The sequence below is a fragment of the Phycodurus eques genome, chromosome 7 (assembly GCF_024500275.1).
Source record: "Phycodurus eques isolate BA_2022a chromosome 7, UOR_Pequ_1.1, whole genome shotgun sequence".
NCBI classification, from domain to species: Eukaryota; Metazoa; Chordata; class Actinopteri; order Syngnathiformes; family Syngnathidae; genus Phycodurus; species Phycodurus eques.
In genome coordinates this window covers 18,387,256-18,404,577 of record NC_084531.1, presented here as the reverse complement: position 1 = coordinate 18,404,577, position 17,322 = coordinate 18,387,256, and the positions used below count along the sequence as shown (strand labels likewise).

The 17,322-nt window shown below is 41.1% G+C and overlaps 1 protein-coding gene across 1 annotated transcript in view; it reads right to left on the bottom strand.

The window, feature by feature from the left end:
- Positions 1-17,322, bottom strand: part of tbrg1 (transforming growth factor beta regulator 1) — a 28,994-nt gene that overhangs the window by 10,202 nt on the left and 1,470 nt on the right. The window contains 23 exon segments of the mRNA XM_061682205.1: positions 1,430-1,466; positions 1,641-1,723; positions 1,803-1,860; positions 2,336-2,454; positions 2,616-2,626; positions 4,820-4,923; positions 6,177-6,342; positions 6,423-6,553; positions 6,625-6,802; positions 7,075-7,236; positions 7,644-7,769; positions 7,844-7,992; positions 8,369-8,496; positions 8,622-8,738; positions 9,709-9,758; positions 11,527-11,630; positions 12,794-12,950; positions 13,032-13,165; positions 13,230-13,353; positions 13,439-13,603; positions 13,696-13,824; positions 15,259-15,407; positions 16,019-16,260. Coding sequence (XP_061538189.1) covers positions 1,430-1,466; positions 1,641-1,723; positions 1,803-1,860; positions 2,336-2,454; positions 2,616-2,626; positions 4,820-4,923; positions 6,177-6,342; positions 6,423-6,553; positions 6,625-6,802; positions 7,075-7,236; positions 7,644-7,769; positions 7,844-7,992; positions 8,369-8,496; positions 8,622-8,738; positions 9,709-9,758; positions 11,527-11,630; positions 12,794-12,950; positions 13,032-13,165; positions 13,230-13,353; positions 13,439-13,603; positions 13,696-13,824; positions 15,259-15,407; positions 16,019-16,260 — 2,823 coding nt within the window.

The window sequence follows — 17,322 nt, the reverse complement described above, 5'->3', positions numbered from 1 at the left end:
GCAGCGCCGTACTGGCCAGCAGTGTGATAGCTTAAATTACTGTACATAACTGTTTTTATACTCTCCCCCTATTTAGGAAATAATATTTACCACCCAAAATTTTCAATATTAATATTATCAACTAAAAATTGTGAATTTGAGAAAATTCTAATTTCCTGAGCTCAATAAAGTCCTTAATGTCCTTTTGTGCAAAAGTATTAAAAAAAATTAGTTCATTTTTTTTTTTAAATCAGCTTGTTATCAGTTCATAAAGTAGTGAGGGGTTAAATTCTATTTCACCTCCGCAATAAGTGAAATTCATGAAATATAAATACCCTATTTAAATACACCCAAGGCATGTTTTTGTTGCATTTATAGCACTTAAATTTTTTGAAAGGCCTAAAAACACCTACAACAATACAAACACATTTAAACGCATAATATATTGAGACAACGCAAGAGAAGTGATTACAGGAAGTCCTCGAGTTACGACGTACTCGACCTGCGACGTTTCGACTTTACGACGCCCATGCCTCGTCCGCCATTTTGTCCCAGCAACAGAGTGTTTCTGCTTAGCTAGTGCATAGTGCTTGTCTGTGTTTGTGCACCGGGAGTATCTTTGCCTTTTTCGCCCTCCTTTTTTCACACACTCAGCAGTAATGGTAAGTACAGCATCTAATTTGTATATTTTAATGTATTTTAGTTTCTTTATACGAAGTGTTAACCTTTCCTGCTACGGTCACCTGACCGTGGTCGGGAGACACAGGGGTTAACTCCCTTCTCTCGTTGCACAGCTGAGCTGGGTGGCGGCAACAATCAAGCACCGAAGCACCGATTTGCTGCTTTAATGGCTTTATTAGCTCCTCTGCACATTCAACGTCAATGGGTCCTCCGCTAATCGCTACTCTTCCCCGGTCGCCGTCACTACACTTGCTACTGTACACCCTCACACCGGCGCGCATTCCTTCCTCCTTCACAGTCCCGCCAGGCGACGCCTGCGCAGTCCCGTCTCACTCACACATCGACACACACTTACACACACTCTGAGCTTGCTGTCACAAACACGTGGGATAATAACCGTAACAGAAGTATTTCGCCGTAAATTTCGACTTTAACGGTGAAATCCGACTTACGCGGAAATTCGTGTTACGTCGCCAGCGTAGGAACGGAACTCGTTCGTAAATCAAGGACTTCCTGTAACACATAAGTATTGTACAAAGTGAATAAAAGATAGATTAACAACTTCAATAAAAATCTGCAATATAGCGGAACTGTGACGAAGAACCGTGATATAGCAGAGGATTACGATATCTGTATTGCATCATGACAAATTGCAGGGACTCATTGTTCCAGGGCTGGGACTCATTGTTTCCAGACACTTGCATCCTGGGACTCTCATAGTATCAAGTGTAAAATGATCTATAAAATGTAAGTGCAATGCCGCCCTTACCTCGCGATACATGACAGCTTCCAGACTCGACTTTGCACTGCAAAAATAGGAAAGTGTGAAAATCCACAGGCCATACAATAACCTTAATACAAATTAAATTGAGCAATTTATTGCTTCTTATCAAGCAATAACTGAGGAAGCAAATGTTGCAAGCCCACTTTAGAAAAACATAAGCATGCTGGTTAAAAAGTAATGTGGTAAATGCCCATACTTGGACTGAACAAGTCCCCGGTCGATGATTCTCTGCTTGATCTCCTTTATGTGCATGGGATGTCCTGATTCCTCCAAAACAATCTATATGCAGTATACAAAACAAATAATTAATCAAGTTTGTTAACTTTAGTGTGTTAACCTTGGTAAGAAAAGCACAAACCTGAGCAGCATCAAGCCAGGTGAGATTTGGTTTCTCTGCGATTTCACTAGGCGGTTCACTGCAAAAAGTAAACAGTTCTGATTTCATCTACACAATTATTGTTTTTCCACATATGGGACACTAAAATGTGCTATGTCATAAGTGTATTTAAATACAATTTAATTTAGTATGTCTTCCATCCATTTTCCTTCCTACCAGTTACACTCACATTCACAACAATGGACAATTTAGGGTCTATTATTCTAACATGCATGTTTTTGGAATGAGGGAGGAAACTGGAACGGGGAGGACATGCAAATAAAATTCAAACCACGGAACTCAGAATAGTGAGGCAGATGTGCTACCCAATAAGCTTTCTATAAAAAGAGAAATGCTCATTCAATGAAGACACCAAATTTGTCCCTGGAAGAAAAGTCCCTTGTTTAAATATCATTCATGTAAAAGTGTACTAATGTTGTGTTCTGTGGGTGTACAGTGGTGCAAGTATCATGTAAACGTTTTGTTTTGTTGTTCTAATCACAGGGATAACAAACCTCTCCAGTGTATCAGCCGTCCCGGACAGACCAGCAATGTTATCCAGAGATGGAAATAAAGAATAGCTCCCCTGTCCGTCCGCCTCCATCTCTGATTCAAATGTGTTGAGAGACTCCATCTTGTGAGCAAGAGAACCAAAGTAACATGTTCAAGAAGTCATCTTAAGGTACAGTGAGTGTAATAACAAAAACACACAGAAAATTGTCCACGGAGCTGAACATCACGGGAGAAACTGGCAAACTGTCATTTTAGACAAGATACGGGCCGAAAAAGACTCACCTCGTTAACAGCTAAAGTAAAACTTGGGCTCACTTTTGTACTGTGTTCAGGATACTCCGTGTTAGTCCTTTGTTAACTCGCAGACAAACTAAAGGCTAACGTTAGCAAAGAGCTGAGAGCAGCAACTACTGCTCAAAAACCGGTATAGCTAAAGCCTGTGAGCAAAGTGGCCTCTGTCACGATAGCTGAGCAAAGGCGACTACAACAATAATCAGTATATTTTGTTGCCTGTAAACCTTCTTAATCTTAATTTCATCAATCATGTTGTTGCTAAAACATTTCCGCCTGCGCTCTTCTTCTATTCCAAACCCGAATTGTGACAACAGACGTAAGGCGCAGTACTGCTACCTCCATAGTTACTGGCAGGCAGGACGAGACGTTTACAGGCAGGCTGACACATTCAACATGGCGGACGCACTGACGTATCGCTGCCAATGGCCAACACGCTCGTTCGTAAATTCATCGAAAATGGGTGAATGGAGCGCCCTCCGCTTCTTTGAAACCTGCACTCGGTCGGGAATTCAATATGACGTTCTCACTGCGCTCTTTCCGGAGTGTATGGAGCGCGCTTGGAGTGAATTTCCGAATGTACCCTCAGAGTGCAGTGAGCGCGTCAGATTGAATTTCCGCACGTACCCATAGATAGGGTGTCAACTAATTCTATTTACATTGTTATCCTCTTGGTAAATGGAGGTCACTTATACAGAATTCAATCGTATAGAAAATGGATGGATATGTCGAAGGTGAAAGTTTTTTCTTGATTTTGTGGCGACCCCTAGAAGCCACGGTTCCCTTAGAATTTGCCTGTATTGCCTCGTGCAGTGATACCCTGACAGTTTTGTGGCACCCTAATGTGCTCTGACAGATCATCCGAGGTTCCACAGAAAATTATCCACTTGCATTTAGTTTGCCCAGAATTATAGTTCATTAATTAAAAATTCATACGGTATACTGACAACACAAAACAACATAGTTCATATGCGAGCGCCAGTAACTAAATGCCGTAGTCATGATCTGATTTTTATCATAAAAAATTAGATTGCTTAACAAAAACAAATTTTATTCAGAGTTGAATTCATAAATGAAAAAGTAATTGTTTCATCTTCTTTGACTGACAGGTTCTGACCTTTAATCATGGCGCATCCATTTCTGAGTCCCTCGCCCACTGTAAATGTGAAGGGACAATGCAGGCTGATTTTGATGTACGGTAGGAAATTTTGCTTTCTATGTTGCATGTGCGCTGGCTCTGCATCTTTTTGGAATGTATGGAAACGTCCAAAAGGCTTCAATTTGTCACACGTTTTCCAAGTGCACATTTTTTTGCAAATTCATTGTTGCACAATATACCATCTGCTGTGGTCCGTTTGTGGTCACTTTCATGTGCAGTGAACAATGCAGATTACAGGGATTTGTTACAGCTGGGGCATAAATATAAAATGTTGACATCTGCGGTGTACCTTATGGGTATTTTATTTGGTATTGTATCAGATGCTATTTTTGTCGAAAGAGATGTTAATGATGTGTTGTCACTTATTTATTCATCTGGTTTATTCTTCTGGTTTGGCTAAAACTAAAACCACCAACAGGGTGCTAGTTGTAAAAATGCAGAATACTGGCAAAAGATGAGGTTCATGCAAGCTTGGATCTTGCCATGATATAACCACACTGGAGGTGACATTTTGAGAGTTCAAGAGTAATTATTATTTTAATGCTTCATAATTATACATATGTTTCATCTTTTACGTGTTCAGAAGTAAACCCAAATTGAGGCATCATACCTGAAAAAGCAATTCACTTTCAAGTTCATAAAAAAAGTAGAATTTGGATTGTTTACAGAACCTTAAACGTAACGTTGTGATGATGTTTCCTGTTGTAAAAGAAGCAGAAGCTGTCAGGAGACCATTTATTATGCAATTTCTTAACAACCTGAAAAATGTGTATTGAACTGTAATTTTTAGTAACAATTGAGCCACCCATAGTTTAGCAGCACTCGTATCACTCTCTGATATGGCGGGTAGTATTCCATCTGTACTGGGCCAGCTGAGAAATAAAGGTATCCTCAGAGAGAGAAGAATGATTTTCATGCAACTTATATTTGGCCGACATTACATTTAAACCAAAAGTACTAATCATGTTTTAATGGAAGGCATAGTAATCCCCGGACTCGTACAAGACATGTTTTTATAAGAATTAGGGTTTCTCACCATAATTCTCAAAAACTGCATCAACGTTGGACCTGACACCAGTAAAGTCACTAGGAATGGATCATGGGTATCCAAAATCCATTTGGTTTTTGGTCTCATCATAGCTGGGGGAGAGCCCAGAGACAGTATTAGAATGCCTTTGAAACAATAAACCGATGTGGTCGCATCAAAACTATCAAGATGTCGCAACCTAACAGCAGAAGAGCTTTGTGGTCATCTTTCAAAAGTGGTTGGAGAGAGCTGATGAAGGAAATATATTTAGTGGAAAAATATTTTATACTGTATTCTAATATACATTTTCTATTGTATTCTGCTTATACTGGTCCAGGTACAGTCTAAGTAAGGTGCCCAGACGTTTTTTTAGATCGCGGCGGAACAATATGCAGTTAAACAATGGATGTTTAGAATTTGAATGGTTCTGTGGCTCAAGAACTCAGAATCAGAATCAGAATCAGAATCATCTTTATTTGCCAAGTATGTCCAAAAAACACACAAAGAATTTGTCTCCGGTAGTTGGAGCCTCTCTAGTACGAAAACAGACAGTCAATTGACAGAGAACACTTTTGAGACATAAAGACATTGAGAAACTGAGCAATAAAGGGTTGCTAGTTATCTGGTAATGCCGGTACAATTATGATTTTTTTTTTTTTTTTGACAATTGTGCAAAAAGATGCAGAGTCCTCTAGCACTTAGAGCAGTTCCAATGACTAATCTCGCAATAGACCGGTGCAATGACCATTGAGCAAAGGGTGCCGAGACTTCAAGGAGTGTATGCAGTTTAAAGTGACGAGTAGTGCGATAATCTGGGACAATGTTGATTGTGAAAATGTTACAGCTACTCCTCAGTCAGTGTGCAAATGGGGCAGATGCTACTCTGGCATGAGTGGCCAGTATTGGTCAACAACAGTTATGCAAATAGTGCAGCGTGGCGAGACTACTACAGTGAGTCTTCGAGTAGTATATAGTTGGCCCCATAGAAATGTGACAACAAACTCAGACAAAAGAAATTGGCAGCATGTTGCAATGGAATTGTAGGTTAACTGTTTAAGAAGTTGATTGCAAGAGGGAATAAGCTGTTGGAATGTCTGCTAGTTCTAGTTTGCATCAAAATTCAACATCAAATTCTAAGGAAATGGTCCCAAAAGTCAAACAATAATCCAGAAGCTGGAAGAAAATGGATTGAATAGGGATGTGTTCTAACATTTATGGTGCTGAAAGTTTGACCACTGGATCAGATATATCAATTTGTTTTCAAAATCAAGTGTTTTCATGTGGAACCTTTGGGCTGGAATTTGAAATCCAAGCAAATCAATGGTTGAATAACTAAAAAAGATTGTCCTGAACAACATGCACTCACCTCCAATACTGTTTGTTCACAAATAGCAATGTTTTTCCAGTCGTTACCAGATAGATGGCTGCATTCACCTTACTGACTGTGGTAGAGAGGCCCAGACTGGTCAGCAACTTTGGATAGCCTGGTAGTAGTGTCTTTGCATAGGCCTTTATGCCCCAGAACTGATTACCTAGAGAGAAACAGGCAGTAGATGTAATGTTGATTTAACATGCAGTACTTACAACGTAACCACACTTCCATGACCTTTACCTTCAAAGAGATAAAAAGCATCTTTGTTTATGACCTCCTATGCAGCATCAACAGTGTTGATTTGTGACCATTTTGTGCTCACTTTAGTGAAACGGAGTCCTTGGAACATGGAACTCTTCCTCCAGTAGTATCTGGGGAAGGATATAAGCATAAAGATATAAATAATGTGATCCGTTATTAACAGAATTTTTAAAAAATATACCTGTTTTTGAAGAAGTCTCCCCTGATGGATGTGGCAGCATCAAACACAAACTTTCTGCTGCATTGCTCATCACGAGGGTTTGGAAGCAGGTCTTCTGGGTCTTCTGTTGGATCCTCTGGCTCTGGTTCAGGTGGTGGATTGGGTTCGGGGGCATTTGTTGGCTCTTTTGTACGGGTACCTGAGAGTTGGAGAGCAATGCAAACATCCATCATGTAGAACAGGGCTTCCCAAGTATTGAACCAAACTCGACATTAAATACTGTATATAATGCTTATGAGGAACAAAATGTGGATGTGGTGGCACACTGTTGCCCTTGCTCCTAATGGATGGAATGGATCAATCCATACACAGAAACCATGATGCTTTATAAATGATTGTACTATTGGTCGTAAGATTGGATTTATCCAAAATAGATAATTAATAAGTAACATTTGATTGATTTGAGCTCACCATAGAGCGCTTGAACCCCTTGCCTGTCATCATCTGGCAGTTTGTAGCCGTTTGTGTTGACATACTGATATGTGGGGAACATCAGTGAGCGTCTGTCTCTGGAATGGTCCACTCCCAAAGCGTGGCCGAACTCGTGCGCTGCCACCAGCAACTGATTCACACCTGAACTCCGCAAGAACAAAAGTCAGGCACAGTGAGTTGGCTTAGTCTATATGGCACACTATAGGGGCTTTCCCACCGCAGGAACGTTTGCAGGAACTTCCCTAGCTACCCTGCTATCTTAAGTTCCGCCCCCCTTCAGGGTACGGAAGGTTGCCCCTGGATTAGTTCGTTCCTCCTATTATATTATTAAATTATGAAAAACTCCTCCAGCGCCTGTGGAAAAATGCAGCATTTGCCATAGTGCAAGACAAGGAAATGAAGCCTGGCTTTTGTCTGTGTTTGTACGTTCACAAATAAATATTTGCACTGTACGGTCTGTCTCAAAATTCCTGGTCTGGTTGGTGGAAAAGCCCCGAAAGATTCAATTTTGCCTTCCGCTGCAATAAGCCATCGCAAAGTGCAGGTACTTCTTTGTGTTAGCGTCCATTGTTCATCATCATCAAAGTGTGTGTCCCCTCCCTGCTGGCTTCCAGGAGAGTTTGCATGAGCCAAGACTCCACCCGCTCCGTCGAAAGGATAAAAGTCCCCGTGATCTACGAAAAGACAAAGGGGATTATACATTTTTTTATAAATGTTTCTATTTACCCCTTCTTCCATCTGGACTCACATCCACCCTTAAAGAGTATCATGATGTCTGCAGTGCCGTTGTAGATCTGCTTGAAGTCCAGTGGGATGACATCACTGTATAGCTGGAACGCTTGACCAATGGTGTCATCCACCCGTCTCTGGCTCAGATCTGCAGTGTACTGAGTGAACCTGTTCAAGTCACATGGAAACCATACTCATCACACCATAATGAACACATAAAAAAGTAGATGAAGGAGGTGTTTTATTTCGTCTCATGTACAACATCCAGTAAATTTGTTCTCTGCATTTAAACCATCCCAACGAGCAGTGGGCAACAGCTGTGTAACATCGAGAGACCAAATCCATATATAGTGTCAGTACCTCGGTCAATGAATTTGACTGAAATTAAACTTACAAAGTTGTACACGTTGCGGGGAAAAAAAAGAGCACCACACCACTATTCCACCATGCTGGAAGCTTACAGTGCTTGATTTTCCCAGGCAGGCTCCCATCCAAGTACTAATCAAGCCTCGCTTAGTATGAATGAGCAATAACCTTAATTTACCTGTACGTTATTAGCCTCTTGATCCATTTGGGTTTCCCAGCAAAGTGTCCATAGCGACTGAGGTCCGACACACCACACCTGGGCGCTTTCATGACCTCCACAGTCTCCTTGTTCAAGATCCCCGTCACCTTTTAGCCCATATTCATGAATTACAAGCAAATTTCTTGTTTACGCAATGTGTTCTGGCCCAAGACACAGCAACTTTTCACGAACTAATCCATTCCAGTAGGAATGTGTCCATTATGGTTGATACCTCCAAGCCGAAGAAAGCCTGCATAGATTCCAGATCCTCGCTAAAGTTGCTCCTAACAAGGCTTCTCCTCGAGGAGTTTCTGGTCCCAACATCATTATAAAACTGGAAGAGATAGTTCTAAGTCAAAGCAAGACACATAGTTATACAGTGCAATGTCTAAAATGGAATTCCCTTGTGATCATAAAATTCAGAATTAAATATTGAATTATGATGATTGCCTTTTGTGAGCCTACAATTCAGGATTCAATGTTAAATTATGTCACACAAGTCATCAGGATATCGTTTCATATCGATATGATACCTCAGCCAATCCTGCAAGACATTCGTTGGAGGCATTTATGTTTTAACCTTTTGCAATGGCTTTTTTGAAAGACAAATTGCATAAGAAAGGCCAGTCTCAACAAGGAGTGTTAAGATAAGAAGAGTGTACAATGGAAGTTACGTAAAATCTCAGCAGACTCATATTCAAAGCAGAAACCTTGAGTCTCCCGCGTCTTCACTTGTCATTTTGTCATGAAAATGTTTTATGTCTTGATATTATCATTCATTTTCCGTACCGTTTATCCTCAGTAGGGTTGCGGGCATGCATGAGCCTATCCCACCTATCTTCGTGCGAGAGGCGCTATGCACCCTGAACTGGTCGCCAGCCAATCGCAGGGCACATATAAACAAACAAGCATTCGCACTCACATTCATACCTACGGGCAATTTAGAGTCTTCAATTAACCTAGAATACATGTTCTTGGGATGTGGGAGGAAACCGGAGTGCCCGGAGAAAACCCACGCAGGCACTGGGAGAGCATGCAAACTCCACACAGGCGTGGCCGGATTTGTCAGTCGATTCTTTTAAGTCCCATTATTTTGAATGGGAATTTTTTTTTGTTTTCCTAAGTCTGACCAAATTGGACATCCATCATTGTCCTGTAACAAATTGTGTTCACCATGAGATGTTCTACTGTACTTAATTCTTTGAAGGAAATTAATGATAGAGGAATGTTTTTCAAGTAATTTTATTCATCTGCATATCTCTAGTAGCTCCTAGTTGAGAGAGTTGACACTACAGTATGTCTGCATGGTTGCATTTTACCTCAGCCAGGTGGTTTTCCTCTGGTGAAATGGTTGGGGCAATGGTCGGTGCTGCACGGCTCACAGCCAAAAACCCCACACCAAACAAGAGCGTCCATAAAGCAGATCGCTGCATCGTGGTTCTCCTCTTACTTCTCTCCTTTTCACTAAGATCCCCAGAGTACACAGTGTCCTCTGTCGTGTTTTTGTCAATAATGTGAAGACAAACCTACAATACAGTGGTGATGTTGGGCCTCCTACTGATTACATAACAACGAAGAATCAATATTAATTGATCAACATAGCTTTGTTAAACTGAACTGTGAAAAACCAAAGATGATGCACTCCAACATATCAATTACATCAAATCAGTAATACATATACAGTGGAATCTTGCAAAGTGGCATGAATCAGTTGAAAAATTGCTAAATTAGTTAATTAATCTCAATGAGAACTGCCATACTTTTGTTGTTTACAGAGTTCTCTTCACCTTCATGATAACCTTGGATAAAAAAAAAAGGAAATGTAACATAGTCCAGCTGCTTTGGTAAACAAGAGTGGATGGAGTCCTGCATCATATTGCATTATTTGGACTAGCAAAATCTGGAGGTTAAATAGTGGAGAAGTAAATTCTTTATTTATTCAGAAAAATGTTCAGATGGTAAGAATATAAATCCAGAACGGAGTATATACATAGTAATAAGGGTGCAGGGTAAAACTGTCTCATGAAGGCATTGTCTTCCCATTGTCACTTATGTGCAGTTGAAGCGCCGTCAACGATCTGGAAAAACGCCACTGTTTTACAGCCTTTTTGGATGCCACGAACGAACAGCAACACCACAAAACATGCCAACTCAGTGAGCCTAAATTGCAATACTGCTTGCTTCTGGTTGTAATTAAGACCCAACTACATGGCCTTGCTTGTGAACATTCTGCCATGTCATGCTGGTAAAGCCCAAGAAAAGAGTCTTGCACAGTGCTCATTACCATACCGGCTAAATATGTTCAGCCATGTTCCTCAGTTTCAAACAGCATCAATGTGAAAAGTTATGTTTGGCAATTTAGGAGGTCAGATCAAGAACTATGTGATATCCATCGGTTTGAAGAATATATTATTCCCCTTTTGGACCCAGACCATACACATTCTCAGGTTTAAATAGCAAATCTTTATTTTTACTACAACTGGCAGGTTTCTGATGTGATCCGTAGTCAGGTGAAGAGTCCCAGGTCATTGTTGGGCATCAACACCCAAGCCAGGAATTTGCTCTCTCAACTCCAGCAACATGTTTGTGGGTGTAGTCGTACTTGTAGACTTGAGGTCCAACAAAGAAGTAGATGAAACCTAAGATGGAAAAATATCACATCCTTAAGAGGACAAAATTACTTATGTGACTGACTTACATATAATATGTTTTTTTTTTTTTTTTTTTTTTTTTTTTTTTTATCTGACGATCATCCTGATAATGTTGGGCATGCCCCTCCAAAGCTAGCATATTGCATATTTTTCTTTTGAATATATATTTGATATGTTTGATATTAAATACAGAGCAGTAAGTACATTTTTGTATTCAAGTACATATATTCCTGCCAACTGTCTTTCAAGGGGCATTGCGCTGTCAGCCCCTAGTTTGTCATTCAAACAGCTTGGTGGGTGTATTTAGTATACACAATTTGTTCATTGGACTAAGAGACACAAAGGAGTGCGCCACAAGTGACTGCACATGTGTGATACGAACCGCACTGCGTTCGTTGTTGAGGTCAACTACAGTGGAACCTCCAAAGTTGCAGCACTGGAGGGAATGTTATGTTGCAAAGGGTGACAATCACTACTCAGTCTTACCTTCTTTGTGAACAGCAGCATTTACTGTTGAGTTGAGTCCAGGAAAGTCCTCGCTGATGTACTTTGGGTAACCAGAGTCCATCACTCTTCTGTTTTCATTGTAGCTGCAAAAAATGAGACAACAAAGTTACAAGTCCTAGCTTTGAGGTGCATCCGGAGAGTATTCACAGCAATTCACTTTTTCTATGTTTCATTATGTTACAGTCTTATTCCAAAATGGATTGTATTTATTCATTCATTCATCTTCCGTTCCGCTTATCCTCACTAGGGTCGCGGGCGTGCTGAAGCCTATCCCAGCTATCTTCGAGAGAGAGGCGGGGTCCACCCTGAACTGGTCGCCAGCCAATCGCAGGGCACAGATAAACAAACAAGCATTCGCACTCACATTCACACCTACGGGCATTTTAGAGTCTTCAATTAACCTACCCTGCATGTTTTTGGGATGTGGGAGGAAACCGCATTGCCCGGAGAAAACCCACGCAGGCATGGGGAGAACGTGCAAACTCCACTCAGGTGGGGCAGGAATTTGAACCCCGGTCCTCAGTACTGTGAGGCCGATGTGCTAACCAGTCTCCACTGTGCCGAACTGTATGAATTTTTCTTAAACATTCAACAAACAACACCGCATAATGACAATAAATATTTTATTTGTTTTAAATATTTGTAATTGTATTGCAAATATATAATAAATTAGAATAAATTTTGAAATACAACTGTAACATACCAAAACGGCAAACAGGAAGCACTGTGAATACTTTCCAGATGCACCGTTTGTGCAAATTAAGCCCCTTGCTTTCTGTGTAGTATAACCTGTAACAAACTTGTGATACTGTATTTCTTATGTAACTGAAGTCAGTATCACTATGACTAACATGTTCATGGTTCACAGTCTGTGCAAACTAAAATGCAATGGCACCCAGTACAACGCTGACCTCTACCAAAATTGAGCTGTTTACAAAAGTTGTGCAAGTCCATGTTTATATCTTTGAGGTGCTGTGAGTCATACTGGTTTCACTCAGGCTGCCGTGGTTCTTGCCATTTCACGTCACTTAATTTCCTTTCATTTTATTTTAGTTTCACTCAATATACGGTATATTTCAATAGAGCAGTGAAACTGTTTACCTTCCCCCCAAATAGACAGCTGCAGAAAAAAAAGTTTGTAAATAATTCAAATAATAATTCTTTCTATTCTCAGCACACACCTTACATGGTCACCAAAAAACACCTAAAATGAGCACAAATGCGTCGTTTAGTGTGTATGTTTGACCTCCAATAAATGTCATGCATGAAGAAGAGGGTACGTCCGGTTTTGACGATGTGCACAGCGGCATCGACGTCCTGTACCCAGGCAGGAAAGCCAAAGTGGCACAGAGCTCTGGGCTTTCCCTTCACGACGGAGCCTTTCACCATCCAGAAAATTGATTCTGTCACAACATATGGGATGAAATTCTTATAAAATTCACATTGAGAAGTTTTCATTGTACAGGATAGTAAGAGACAGTTACCATGAATGAGGTAAGCGGTAGACCTGCGCGGTACCCAGAAGGCAGCATCAATGCTGGTTTCTATCTTGGGCATGAAGTTAGTGGTTGGACCTGCTTTGATATCATCCGCTTTATTGTATTTAATCCAAAGATATCTGGATGGGAACAATGTGGTGAGTTTGAGGCTTAAGTGACACCCCAAAAAAATCATCAATGCACCTGTCTTTGAAAAAGATGGTGGCATCCCCAAGTGTGGAGACAGCATCGAAGGTCACATCTGGAGCACATCTGTTTCGTATGAGTCGAGAGAACTGCCATGAAAAGTAGTTTGGGCGATCTTGGTGTGGACCTGACACACACATGATCATACGTTTGAGAAGCAGGATTGAGAGGATTATAATTTTTTGTCAAATTGTAATAGATGAGATTACGGTAAAGTGCTTTGATATTGGAAATGTCCTTTCTGGATAGGAGGTTGGCCCCTGAGTGATACGCCTTGTAGTTTGGGTGCATTAGTGATGCAGGGTTCCTCGAGTGCTTCAGACCCAACACATGGCCAAATTCATGTGCAGCCAGCACTAAAAGATTAAAGCCTGCAACAGAGAAGCACAACATGAAACAGATAGTGTTTCAAAATAAAATCAGACATTGCTTTTCTTGCAAGGGTTAAATGTGAGGAGCCAACCAGCTGTTCCTGTTGCTGTCCAGCGTTCATCATCATCAAAGTGCGTGTCTCCTGCGACGCCTTGTCCTGGACCGAAAGCATGAGCCAACGAGCCCCCGGGTCCATCGAATGGAAATGCATCACCATGTTCTTCATTATGTAAAACAGACCGAAGATACAAATAAGATAAGATAAAAAATAAAGGTAGTACATGGTAGAGTGCAGAGAGGTTCCAGGACTGGTGTCACAAACATCCATCCATCCATCCAACCATCCATTTTCTGAGCCGCTTCTCCTCACCAGGGTCGCGGGCGTGCCTATCCCAGCTATCATCGGGCAGGAGGCGGGGTACACTCTGAACTGGTTGCCAGCCAATCGCCGGGCACATACAAACAAACAACCATTCGCACTCACATTCACACCCACGGGTAATTTAGAGTTGTCAATCAACCTAGCATGCATGTTTTTGGGATGTGGGAGGAAACCGGAGTGCCCGGAGAAAACCCACGCAGGCACGGGGAGAACATGCAAACTCCACACAGGCGGGTTCGGGGATTGAACCCCGTTCCTCAGAACTGTGAAAATATGTTTCATTAGATGCTTCAAAATAGCATCTTTTCTGACTTTGGGCAAGAAGACACCTTGGCACCTTGGACTAGTCACCAGCCAGATGCAGGGCACACACTCAAATTCACACCAAGGGGAACCTGAGTATTCAGTTAAGCATGAATGACTACCGTGTATGTTTTTGAAATGTGCTACAAATGTTCCCCTTTGCAGTAATCCCAGTGGAATCTAATGCACTTCCTCAGCTTTCTCTGCCACACCCTCATGGGCTCTTGGAAGGATTCTTCCAGGATCTTGTTGTCATTCATCCATGTCTTCAAAATGAGCTTGAGCTTGGGAAAGGAAGAAAAAAAACCACACGGAGCCAGCTCGGGTAAGTGTTCTTCTTGGCCAGGAACTGTCAGGATCTCAGGGCATTGTCCTGCCACAACTCTCGCCTCTCCTGGAACACTGAACAAAGTAAAAGTTCTGTCTGGCCCACATTGAAGTGGAAAAGTCATAGTTTGTAGTTTGGCTTAAAAATAGATCTTTTTTGACACAAGTCCTGGAACTTTGAAAAATGGAGGGTCATATTTGTTTGTGTTTGTTTGTCCAACTGCATTCTGGCAGTTTCTGCAATTAGCACTGTGCGCTCTGACAAGAGTGAGGCAGTGGATAACAATTTGAAGCCACATATGAACACAGAAGACAGGAATCAACCAGTTAACTTAGTTCCATCAAATGATGAAAACAGAAAAAATCCCATGCATTTTCATTTATACCAAAATATATGGCATCTTGCTTGGTATGTGTCACCGCTCAAAAAGGTTTTGTGAAAATCTGTTGAGTAATTTTGGCACAATACCAACCAATCAAACACAATACCACTCACATCACTTTTTTCTCAGTTGGCAGAGGTAATAATACTCTTTTCACTCCAATTCGTCACTTTTCAGTTTGTCTCATCAAAAGTGCAGTCAGTGATCAACAAAAGTGCACTGCGTGTTAGCCATGTTTGAATTAGCATACAAAACCCACCTTGGGTGACAAAGTCCACCTTGATGTCAGCGTTACGGGTATGCGAGCGGACAAATATCAGCCCGCCGGCTCTGGCCCAAACGCTGAGAGCGGACTCGAGCAGGGACTCGACGGTGCTGCGAGGCATGTCTTCGGTGTACCTGCCGATCCTGAAACATGACAAATTCCTTATTGGATCACCATCAACATGTAGCCGAGGTTCAAACACCAAACATCATGTGTGGTAGATGATTTAATCAAGGTAGAGGAATTAATCAATCGGACACACAGCTACTGGGTTCTTGTAAATATTTGTTAACTAAGATTTATCGCAGCTGTTATTTGCCATTTTAATGTTTTAACACAGTCAGGTTTTCACTTTTGATTCCTTTTTGGTTGCTACTTGATTTCAGATAGTAGTTATCAAAACTTCAGTTATGTAGTGAATCCTCCTCACTTCCAGATTATATAGTTCAGTTTTTGGTAAATATGGTTAAAGTGGATGCTTTTTATTTGAATTGGAAGCTGTAATTGTTGGTACAATTTAGCTGGAAAGTGTTCCAAATCCTAATTTATATAAAAACAATTGCATCACATATTACAGCCTCCAAAACAACGGTTAAAATATATCAACACCCTAAAAACATTATGAGGAGTTTTTTGTAAAGTGCCAACTTATTATAGGACAGTCATATCATTGTGTATTGGTTTTATCAAGGCATTTACCTAATAAAATATGAAGTTATTGTCTGTTTTCTCAACAAAAGGAATCACTTGTTACCTGTACGTGATGACCTTCTTGTTCCATCGTTGCCCTTGGAAGTAACTGCTGTAGTTTTCGGAATCTGGAACACCGCAACGAGGCCTCCTCATTACCTGCAGCGTGTCCCGATCGAGCACTCCTGTCGCGTTGAGCCCGAAGAATGTCTGCATGTCTTTCAGCTTGGACGCGAAGGACAGGCCGATCCCCTTCCAGCTTCCCAGAGGCTCCTCTCGCAGCTCATAGTAGCTCTTAAGGTATTCCTACCGTATGTGTGCATCAAAGCATATTTTCATTCACAGCATCCATCTAAGGTCGGACATTCCAACAGCTTCTTCCCTCTTGCCATCAACTTTTTAACAGTTAACTTACAATTCCATTGTAACATGCTGCCAATTTTGTCTTGAGATTGTTGTCACATCTCTGTCGGTCCAATTATACATTATTCGTGCACTCACTGTCGTAGTCTCACCACTCTGCACTACTTGCATATCTGTTGTTGACCAATAGTGGTCACTCATGTGCTTGCGAAGTATCTGCACCATTTGCACAATTGACACTGTTCCATATTATTCCACTACTCGTCACTTTAAACTGCTTAAAATTCTTGAAGTATCTGCGCCATTTGCACAATGGTCACTGTACCAGACTATTGCTCTATTAGTCATCTCAAACTGCTCTAAATTGCTGGAGGACTCTGCATCATTAGCACAATTTTCAAAATATTAAAAAGAAAATGCATCGGAATTACCACATTACTGGTAACCTTTCATTGCTTAGTGACTCTCCATAGTGCGTTTTTGTGTCTCAAAAGTATTGTTTTTACTGTTTCTGTCTGCAAGAGCGGCTCCAACTACCATAGACGAATTCCTTGTGTGTATTTCACATACTTGGAAAATAAAGATGATTCTGATTCTGATATGCTCACCATACACTTCATTATGTAAACCTGCACAGCTGTATAAAAAAAAAACTGCATTAACAAGGATAATAATGCTTAGTCTCAATTAACACTGTCAGTGAGGTGTTAATTATTAAATCACTACATTTATACAGTGGTGCCTCAAGATATAAGCTCCATGACCACGCTCATAACTCAAAACACTCATCTCAAATTGTCTTTCCCTATTGAATTAAATGGAAATGCCATTAATCCACTGTAACCTCTCCCCCCCCCCAAAAACAAAAAAAAAGTTTGTGTTTTTCAATAAAGAAAAACAAGTGCTCGAAATATTCATCCATCCATTTCCCATACCGCTTATCCTCACTAGGGCCGCGTGCGTGCTGCAGACTATCCCAGCTGACTCTGGGCGAGAGGCGGGGTA